The 11,805-nt window shown below is 29.6% G+C and overlaps 1 protein-coding gene and 1 long non-coding RNA gene across 2 annotated transcripts; both read right to left on the bottom strand.

Annotated features, from left to right (window-relative positions):
- Positions 1–4,171: 4,171 nt before the first annotated feature.
- LOC107879549 lies at positions 4,172–5,035 on the bottom strand. The gene is made up of 2 exons (XM_016726573.2): positions 4,685–5,035; positions 4,172–4,555 (listed from the first exon to the last, which is right to left on the bottom strand). The coding sequence occupies exons 1-2, from the start codon at positions 5,033–5,035 to the stop codon at positions 4,172–4,174; spliced, it is 735 nt and encodes a 244-aa protein (XP_016582059.2).
- Positions 5,036–7,786: 2,751 nt separating this feature from the next.
- Positions 7,787–10,882, bottom strand: LOC124886504. The gene is made up of 2 exons (XR_007043802.1): positions 10,704–10,882; positions 7,787–8,402 (listed from the first exon to the last, which is right to left on the bottom strand). It is a non-coding gene; the product is annotated as an uncharacterized LOC124886504 (long non-coding RNA).
- Between the last annotated feature and the right edge of the window lie 923 nt (positions 10,883–11,805).

Raw genomic sequence — 11,805 nt, 5'->3', positions numbered from 1 at the left:
CAATGTATACGTATTATATTATATGTATATTATTATAATATACATATGCAGCACAGCACAAATTATGAAAGCAATTAACATATAAAACAATAATTATTTTTTATTCGTAGATTTTTTACGAGACAGATAAATCAGCAGCTGTATACTCTACTGATGATCCAATGGATGGTCACTATTTTGATTGGAATCGCAGTCCCATACAACAAGAATCACAGGTTAAAGATATCAGAATTTAATGTTTACAATTAAAACATTGAACTAACTTTGTTATGTATATGTTTTACATTATGATTGCTAGGATGTCGAAGGATGCAGTGAGAACAATGCTACTGCCAGCCTAGATGCTCTTGTAGAATTCGTGGTAAATCATAATTCCGACAACACCAATATTGAAACATCTACTACTGTGCATGTCCATAGTGATCATATGGTAAATAAATAAAGTCATTCTTTTTCAATCATAGGTCAAATATGTAAGAAATATACTATTTTTTTGCTTACAGTAAAATCGAAATAATGGCCTACTTTTGTATATGTTTGTGTTATGTTTTCAAGGATGTTGAAAGAGTTAGTGCTGATATTGGGCCTGCCATCTTAGAATGTCTAGTCGCAGTTGTGGAAAATCAGAAACCTGATAATGATAATGTTAGAACATCTACTATGCACGTAACTTCACGAAATTATTTTTTTCAAACTACATGCCTTAATTTTCACACATGGAACTACTTTTATGTGCACGCTAAATCAAATCTAACAATACATACTTCAAATTTAATCTTAGGTTGATTAATCGAGTACACTTCTTGAATCGGCTTAAGTCGAGTTAGATGTGATATTGAAAGTTATTGCAGCACCAGTTGATGACGTTCTTATAGAAGTAGTTCCACCATCAGAATCAGTTATGAACCAACACGACATCTCTGATAGTCAACTTCCTCTTGATTTTTCTGATGTTGTTGTCGCGGTTCATCAAACTGCGAAAATCCCTTCTAAAATTGCTAAGAGAATCAAGACGAAATTCAAAGTTTTCAAGTCTCAATACACAACTGAATATGCTTCTGGCTATAAAACAATTGAGGATCAGATCGAAGAACAAAAACAGCAATTTGCTTTTGATGGTTTCCTAATATCTGACACTATGCCAAGCAGTGTAATTGAAGAGTTCAAACAGTGAATGGAGGAAGAATTATTGAAGTTTCATGTTAAAAAGTAAGTTTTTATCGATATTAAAATTAATTATTTTACTCAATGAATGTAATACATTTTTTTATATAATAACAAATTTAATTTTTTATAGAAAATATAATGATGATCACTACAAAGCAAAATCATCTTCGCTAGGAGTTCATGAAATTAATTTTGTGTTTGCTCATGCACGGATAAAAACTTGGTTTTACTTGATGTCTCAAAAGAACACGTGTTAGAACGATGAGGTATTTAAACATTTTAATTTGATAATCATTCATTTTTACTTGTTCTGTTATGTTGTATACATACATGCATGGTATATATGTGTTAACCTACTTCGCAGATTTTGTATGTGTTAAATAAGTTTTAATAAACAATGTTTCTCTTAAACTAATACTTAAATTTCTAATTTGTGTACACTATGTTTTTGCACTGTATATGTGTTCATTTTTTATATGACCAGTTTAGACATTTGACAATACCTACGTATACGTTATAGTATAGATCACTGTTGATTTTTGTGTTATGTATGTTCTAGTATCCTCAAGCCACACAAAAAAAGTTTGTGTATATGTTAACAAACTCATCACTACTAAAAATAGATGGACATCATCTATGTAAATTATAACCTATATGTTAACTCAATTATAACACAATAACATATGTATATGTCTACCTTAATATATGTATTAGATTGCTAATGGCTATGTGTGTTAATAATTGATAATCAGTATGTATATTTAATAATATACATCACTGAATGTATGTAGTTATGGACTTTCTTGCATACTCGGGTTTCATCATATTTTATGTACATGCATGGATTATCTAGATGTATGCCTACAATCACTATTCTTAAAAGTATGTGATTTTTATTAGATAGGACACAATTCGTTTCATTTTTTCTCCTGTTTTGTAGCATATTGATGTCATTTTCTATCATTTACGGAAGAAATTGAAATTAAGGAATGATCAAGATTACAGGTTAACAACAACCAACTATTTTTTCACGAACTACATTGACAAGACATACTCCAGATACTATGAAGACGATACAGATACAGTCCTGACTACACAACAAGATTATGCTGAATTTGTTCGCATTGCTCTAATTGAAGAGGAAATAACACATATAATCAAGGGATATTGCATGCCATTTGATTTACCATGACATCAAGTTGATGAGGTGTATGTCCATATTAACTGCAATGAGAATTTTCACTGAGTGTTAGTTGTTACTGCCCTGAAGGATAGATGCATATGCGTCTACGATTCGCTGTCCCGACGAAGGAATACAGAATCAATTACTGAGATTCAAAAGTTGGCTAAGATGCTGCCAACTTACCTTTCTGAAAGCAAATTTTATGATGAAACATCTCGTACAGATTGGCCTAATCTTGAAACATATAGGGATAAGATTACTCAAATGACACTAATTCTGAATGAACATCCCTTTGACGTTGAGTATGTTCAACATATTATGCAACAAGAATGCGATAGTGTGTAAGTATACTTATATATTCTTTTTATTTGCAATATTATTGTACATGTATTAATGTATTTGTATTTTTCATAGCTAGTAAGTATTATGTAATAACTTCTATTATTTTTTGTATGTATGACAGGGATTATGGAATCTTTGTTGTTGGTTATGCAGAATACCTAAGTGAAGAAATGAATGTTCCTTTTGATGGTTTTGAAGCAGAATACCATAGAATGCGTTACGCCACACTACTTCAAAAATATGGTATTCAAAAATCAAAGAAAGGCTATGTTAGTGAAAATGATGACCCTCCAAGACCAAAGTCAAGAATTATACAAATTTCAGATGAAAATGAAATAGTTTGCATTGAGTAGTCTTACTGAAGAATATTGTTAAGATTTTTAATGTATTCTACTGAAATTTGTTAGGAATTTTCAAAGTTTTAATTATTTTAGTTGTTTTGTAAGGCAGAATATAATATTTTTTTAATGAATATGATGAAGTTTTTGTTTGACATATGTACTTTTTAGCAATGACGAATGCAGTTTTTGATGAATGTTGCATATGACAACATTTACATATATTTGTGGTTGTTATGTGTGTATATGTTTTCATATACATTGTAAATAATAAAAGTTGCTAATGCATATTGTAAATTATACATAATTGTAATGTGTGTATATGTTTTAATATACACAAAACCTCCTAATTTTAATGTGCGTATATATTATAATATACATATTACATTATATAACTAACTAATAAATGCTGAAAAATATACATAAGTGCTGAAAAATATACATAAGTATACATTTAATTGAAAAATATATATATTAAAGAAGAAAGTTAATTCAACGCTTTATGTAAAACTCATAACATTTGTTTTTAAAATTTTTTGTTTACAACTAGATGTTTACATTTACAACTCATACGTTATATAACAAAGCTATGTATATTAAATGATATACATTAATTAATATATAATATACATAAAACATATACCTTAGTTAAAGGCTATAAAATACAATTTATGTATGTTATATAATATACATAACTGTACCACCTACTGGTTTCCAACATTATTTCATTTCTCTTCGTAAGTATAGCAAAATAATAAGTTAATTCAACATTATACAAAAAAACACATAACAGTTGATTTTCAAAATTTAGTTTTTTAAAAACTTAAACTTACACATCACAATTTTTTCATTAGAGCTATGTACGTTTTATGATATACAGGTTACCATTGTTTGATAATATACAAAACTGTGTTACTCTAGAATATTTCAAAGCACTTATGAAAATACACCAGCGTATACATAAAAATCACAAATAAGAAAAATAAATTAACACTACAATTAAAATAGAAATAAACAATAATTTATTCAAAAAAAACACAAAAATAAATCAGTTAGTACTCTTCAAGAGTATATCAAAACAATGAACTAGTTCTTCTTTAAAAAAAAACTACATGAACGTATTGTGCTCATCATGGCCACATCATCCACAACGGTTTGTGCTTGAATAAAGTGTTTCACATGATTTCTTCTTCCTGCCCTTTTTAGGTCTACCTGAATGTATTTTATATAACGGTGGCAACACTTCTTCCTCATCTACACTGTTGGGAACATCCCAATCTTTCTTGTCTGGCATTGAAACGATTGAAACCTCATATGTCTTGACCAATGTGTTTGGCTTGTAGTATTCTAAACAGTAATCTCCAAAATCTTTTACATGTTTAGACTTCAATACAAATATAGCGTGAGCACAAGGTATTTGATCTATTTGAAACCTCGCACAGTTGCATAAGCCATTTTCTAAATCAATAATGTATCTTCTCCCAGATTCATAAACCGAATATATATATGTTGAAGAAGTCTTCACCTGAACAATAAATAACAAAATTTCAACCAATTATTTTTTTCTAGAAATATAAATTTGAATACACTTATTTTCAGTCAAACAAATACTACATATAAATGCACATTTCAAAAAGGTAAAGCTTATACATACCGTCATTCTCAAAGCTTTCACACCGTTGAGAGTAAGCATTTCTTCAAATCGATAACCCAGAGTGGTACTTTTATAAGAAGTTATTTCACTGTTCTTACAGTTCCAAGAACCAACTAATATTCGAACTTCTTCTAAGAATCCATATATTGGCAATCTCCGGGCCTCTACCAAACAATCATTAATACACTCATCAATATTCGAGGTCATCATCCGACCTCTGTTTACCGGTGAATGACATCTACTCCACTTTTCATATCCAGCTTCTAGTAAATATTTTTTCACTCTCGGATCAGCTTTTTCAATCTTTGCCATGAAATATTCAAAATCATCTTTCCTATAAGCTTTAGCCATTGAATAAAACAAATCACTGATACTTTCTTTACTCTTACGAAAGTAACTACAAACATTTTTTCAAAGATGCCATATACACGCAAGAGTGGAATATTTGAATATACGACACTGACAACTTTTATAATACTTTCGTTCCTATCAGATACAACACACATATTTTCACATTCACCAAATGCAGCTTTGAACTGATTGAAAATCATGTCCATGAATTATCATTCTCAGTATCCACAACCCCATACGCAAGTGGTAAAATGCATCCTAAATTAAGTAAAAATTGTATTAGTAAAAGAACAACAAGATTTTTTTAAAGTCTACTAGACAAAATTTTTATATGTGTTACCATATACATAAATGTATATGTTAACATATACATAGTTACATAAGTTATTAGAATATACATAACTATGTACGTGATAATAAATACAATTTTTACTATTTTTTTTTAAATACAAAAAAAATTAACGAATTTTTTTCAATAACTTAAAAAAATTAAATATAAAATACAATGAATGCTTAAAAAAATCAGGGATTTATGATTTTTCACATACCTGCACCATCACGAGTACTTGCTGAGACAAAAGAGCCTTAACATAGTCCACTTAAATGTGCACCATCATCAACAACAACAGGCCTGCAATACTCAAAACCTTTTATCATAGATGTAATGCTATAAACAAATACATGAATCGATTATCCCATGATTTGTACATTGCAACGTGCGAATTAGGATATATATTTTTTAACATATAGATGTATCTCGGCATCTGTCTATAACCATCCGCAAGTCCGCCCCTCAGCAAAGAGATGGCACACTCCTTCGCATGCCATGCTTTCATATAATTTATATCCACACCATATACAGCTTTTATTTCTTCAATGATGTCCCCCGGTGTGTGCCTTATCTTATAGTTAACTAGTTTTGGAGCTGTGAATTCACATACAAAAGAAGTTGTCGCCGAAATATTCTGCAGTACCTTATCCCTCAAATTGCATGTATGTTCTGAATTAAATTTTTGAACCATAAAAACATCTGTTTTTTTGTAACTAGATGCTTCCAACTTTCACGTACATTTTTCATTGTAACAAAGGAGTACATAGCTGAAATATAAAAAAACACTATTCAAATGATTATATTTTGCATCATTTCATAAGTTTTAACGATTTAATTGTTACAAATTCATCATAATACAGCATAGACATGCATAATATTTCATCAAAGAAAGCTATATACAATCTAATGATTAACGTAATAAACGTTAAAGACGAAGTATGCAGATTATGGATAAAATAACACATCTACTGATATGTTACCAGTTATGTATATGTTTACACATACATAACTACTTATGTATATGTTTTAGAGGAAATACATAATTACACCACGGATCTTGTCCGAAATTTGCAAAAAGACACCTAAACTTTAACTTCGATCTATTACCCCACGATTCTTCTTTATTTCATTGCAAACACGCCATTTTGACCCTCTGCGTGTACACACGTGCCACGGCGCATGAAAGGGCTAAAATTTGACTTTTTTGACCAATTACAAGCTGCCACGTGTAAAATAATTTAATATATAATTTATATTCTTTTTTTAAAATAAAATATTTATTTATTTTTAAAATTATTTCATATCTCACCCTACCCCCGCAACCTCCATCCACCATTGTCTTCTTCCCCATCTTCTTCATCACCATCACTCAACAACATCAATTACAGCACACAACATCAATTACAACAACAACAATCAATTACGCCCACAACAATAACATCATCATCATCACCATAGCCCCACCCTTTCTTCTTCAACACAATGCCACCATTAAAGTTCCTCCATTGAAACTTTTTTTTTTAAATCATATCATTAAAGCTCCATTTTGCAATTAAATTATATCATTTAATATCTTCTTCAACACCATTAAAGCTCTTTAACACAATGTCACCATTAAAGCTCATTGAAGTTTTTTTTTTAAAGCTCCATTAAAACTTCATTAAAGCTCATTTAACTATCTTTAAAACTAAATTCAATCATTTTACTATCCTTAAAACTCAATTCAATCATAAAACTAATTTTTAAATTGATTTGAACAAAAAAAATGGACGGGGGAGGTGCTAGATTGGGGGTGGGGAGAAGAGGGGGTGGGGTGGGGTGTTAAATTAAATAAAAAGAAAAATTGTATTAAAAAAATAAAAATATATGAAATTAAACGTATTTGACACGTGGAAACACCTGATTAGCGCGTGTATTTCACTCTCCTTGTTGTGACTGAGATTCAGCAAAAAATGGTGTGTTTGCAACGAAATTAAAAAGAATCGTGGGGTAATAGGTCGAAGTTAAAGTTTAAGCGTCTTTTTGCAAATCTCGAATAAGATCAGTGGTGTAATTATGTATTTTCTCTATGTTTTAATATACATAACTGATTTTCCTTACCAAAACTGATAATATAAACAATTAAAAATATAAACATAGTAACTTATATGTATATTAACCAAGCACCTCAAAAATATTAATAACGAAGAAAATGATAACCAGTTTTGTTGTATGTATCCAATGGCTTTTCAGAAAATAAAAATAAAAAATTCTGTAAATTGAAATTCATTACCTTACATAAACATACATAACTTCAATATACTAACAAACAGATACTGCAAAGGTCGCACTGATAATTTGTATTTCGATTTTAGTTTTAGCACAAAAAAAATACACATGTTCATGCAATTATATCTAACATTTTAATTAAAAACAAATACTATAAAACATTCAAGATTTCATATATCATACTGCTTAATATAAAGAAGATACGATTTCACCTTTTTTTGTCTGATCATTTTGCTCTAACATTGAATCCATTAGTCACCTTATATTTCAACATCACTGAAACAAGCATATTTTTATTCTTATACATCTGTTTCATCTTTACAATAATACTCTTGCTATCACATATCAAGTTATCTTCAACCTCTGATACATACAAAACATACTCATTTTGTGTCTCAGCAACAGATAAAGCCAAAGCATCAGATTCAACACCTTCCAGGCAAATCACAGCTCCTGTTTTCCTATCGAACAATATGTCATCTTCACATTTTTCTGTTGTTGAAATACATAACGGATACACCATGAACGCCGGTTGAGTTTTTTTCAATTTGACATACAATCGTACGTTATTATCGTTACGGATATCAAAAGATGAATCATTCCCATCAACAACATAACGTATATCAATATTTTTTTTGAGTTTCGTCAATGTTTAGTTCATCAGCAATCGACGAAACTAACCTCAAATAATTTACTGATTCAGCAACAACAATTCCTTCACTTTTATAATCCACATATTCTGTTTGAGATCTCCATTTACTCGAGTACCTTAAGAGAATAGCAATATTCATCCTCAATAATTAGAAATAATTTGCTTTGTTCAGTAAACAACAAAAAACAGAGATGAAATTTGATTTTTGATTTATGCTTTTGCTTCAAATTTTTGTTTTTAGGTATTTGTGATTTTTAAAATTTGAAATTCCATTCATGAAACATTATTTATGGGACGCAGTAATCCAAGTATTAAATTAGTTGCGCCATTTACATCAATGAATGTTGAATATCTGTTACTCCCTATTTTCTAGGACTATAACAGATTAAAATATACATTACTTGTTATGTATATGCCTTTTAAAGAATGTATATTAACGGGAAAGAGACTAAACTAATTAAAAAAAAATAGGATGGGATGTAATTACTTCTAAAATGTTGGGGTTTATGGAATTTACACTTTAGAAAAAGAGAAATAAATTGAAACTGATAGTACAAAATATTTTAAAAAAGAAATCGTATAATAATTTTAAGAAAACGAGGCTCCTCAAATTTGAAATCGTAAGGCAGATGCTTAATTTCTTAAGGCATGGAGCCGCCCCTAATTTGTGGAGATATAGTAGTCCATAAATAATTTTAGTAATTTTCCTTTTTTAATGCAGATTCTATTTGTGAGTCGAATTAACATATATTCACTTTTATCATTCAAGCTAATTCACCCGATAAAACCGTTATAATGATGAACAACCGATATTTTATTGGTTGGATTAGTTAATGGTTTAAAACAACTAAAAAAATGATAATCAACAAGTCAAAATTAAGTATATTATTCAATTAAACCGAATGCAATTAAATCGGCAGTCCACAATACTTTTTTTTCTTAAACTCTAAATTAACTTGAACCATAAAATTATTAAGCACATACTAGCCTGACGCATGAAATCAGAATGGCAAATCTCTCTAATCTAACAAAGTCAATTACAATTTTGAATTATCTAAAGAATGTCTCAAGTTGGAAAATCAATTATTGGTGTCTAAAAATGTCTCAAAGAAACAATTTCGAAAGATAAAAATACAAAAATAATGTTTTGATTCTTTTATTGCTGAGAAAAAACATCACTTTTTAATACGCTTTCAATTTTAATCTTGTGCTCATATATTAAAACCTAATTCCTGTTTACGTAATTACGTTTATCTGTCTCCTTATTCTGGGTAGAAAGTTCTGTAAGACTCATTAAAATAAAACGCTGGGTAGGAAGTTCTGTAAGACCCATTAAAACAAAACGCATTTCTTCAAAAAGTTCAGACTTTAAAAACATGAGTGCTTCATGGTGAAATTGAGGCAAGGGGCCAAGAAAGCAACCACGCATACATCCGCGTAAAATTAGTTTGCTAGGACTACTTTGCACTCTACATAATACTGATACAATAGAAAAAGTTAAATAACATTATTTGAAATTAATACACTTAATAATTTTGTATTTTGTATAGAAATGACTATAATAATTTTTTATAGAAATGACTAGACTATAAATTAGTATCAATATTATAGGGTTACACATCTCATTCATTAAATTTAATAGACATTTGGAGTTGGTCAGGCCTTTTAAAAAGACAAAGGGTGAAATAATGAAATAGAAAAAAATTAAAAATAGGTTGAAAATTTGTATTAATGATTGACATTTATATTTAAACATGAACATTAGATTAGTTTTATAGACACTTTGTTAGAACAATATGTAGATATATAATATATTTGTATATATGATAAATTTTTTGAATCAGAAGAAATATTTGAAGCCTATTTGTATGGAATGACATCGGGAAATTTGGAATTAAAGCAAACAATGACGTAGTTTACCTTTATACTCATTGCACACAAGTAACAGAAAAGAATAATTATTATTCATATTTAAGTAAGGAAAAATAGCTTAAAACACTCGGGGTGGTTTGGTTTGAAAATGGTTATACCGGGATAAGTAATTATCCCAGATAAAATAAAAGAACACATTTTTCTTTGTTTGGTTGGAGGGATTAATCCAATTCGGGATAACTTATCCCACCATTTTCCCCTTAGTCTCGGGATAACTTATCCCATATATATGATGGGATAAGTTATCCCGGATAATCCCGAGATAACTAATCCCGGTATTAGTTATCCCGGAATAACCATTTTCAAACCAAACGAAATGGTCAAGAAAAAGTTGTAACAACACTCTAATTTTGTGAGGATTCCATGACTCCACCTCCCCCTCTCCCAACTATTTTATAGTGTAATATTGAGGGCATTATCAGTTTCATGGACACAATAATAAAGATAAGTTAAAAAATCATCTTAAAGATAAAGTTAAAAATTACCTTACTCCAATCTTTTGTGTGATTTGATCAATAATCATGAAGATAATCGTGAAAATAAGTTAGAGATCTTTTAGCAAAATCTAGGGTACAAAGAGAAGATAAGTTTAAACTAATGAGAACCACTCATCTTTTTGATAGCACGTATAAACACTCATTTTAGTTTCAGTGGCTTAGCGGTTAGCTAAGCTGATAATATCCTCAAACTTAATACTACACTGTAAAATAGTCAAGGAGGGTGATAGCACCCCCACAAAGTTAGAGTATGTTACAGTAAATAGTCAAGGAGGGTAATAGCAACCCCACAAAATTAGAGTATGTTACAGTAATTTTAGCTATAGTTTAGACGGATTTTGATTCGTTTTCCTTTTTAGAAACTAAGTGTTTTATGTTATAATTTTTCTAGAGAAAGACAAACAATAAAATAGAAAATATGAATCATGCAAAACTTTCTCATATTAATTTAATTTATCATAAGCTTTTTATATTTACACATTAATAAAGTTGTAGGTGTCTCTTATATATGAAGTATTAAACTTTTACTAAAATTAAGGGTCCGTTTAGACATGCTATATGAAAATTATGATTTCAAATCGTGCTATAAAATTATTTAAGATGAAATTTTTTTGGACGTGCAATTTAAATTTCTTAATTATATTGTTTCATAAATATAACAACGAGCAAATACACATTGTCGAAGTTGATTGGTGAATATATGTTAGCCTCTTATCCACTATTTTTCCATTTTAATTGACGTAGGACATTAAAGTTGTGCTATTATTCCATTTTAACTGACATAGGACATTAAAGTAAGGCTGCCAAGTGGGTCGGGTCGGGCCAATCCAGAATTGGACCGTTAAAATTAATCGGGTTGTGGGCCGGGTTGGGGTTAAGTGGGCCGGTCTGGGATCCACAGAAAAAAATTTTAAAAACAATCCTAATTCTGCCCACTTAATCCAACCCGGTCAAACCCACCTAAATCGGTCAAACCCGGTTAAAAAATCAGTCAAACCCGATAAAAAAAACTTTTTTTCAATATACACTATATACACCCACCTATATACATTTTAAATACGTTAAACAATATATATACACTATATATATA

This window comes from Capsicum annuum, chromosome 8 (genome assembly GCF_002878395.1).
Source record: "Capsicum annuum cultivar UCD-10X-F1 chromosome 8, UCD10Xv1.1, whole genome shotgun sequence".
In the NCBI taxonomy this organism is placed as follows: Eukaryota; Viridiplantae; Streptophyta; class Magnoliopsida; order Solanales; family Solanaceae; genus Capsicum; species Capsicum annuum.
This window is presented reverse-complemented; position numbering and strand designations above follow the sequence as displayed.

What these genes read in the sequence shown, in the direction of transcription:
- LOC107879549 (XM_016726573.2), bottom strand. Translation starts at nt 5,035, where the DNA reads ATGGCTAAAGCTTATAGGAAAGATGATTTTGAATATTTCATGGCAAAG. An exon ending in TGAAAGCTTTGAGAATGACG is followed by an intron (nt 4,556 to 4,684) that starts GTATGTATAAGC and finishes TTTATTGTTCAG; the next exon opens with GTGAAGACTTCTTCAACATA.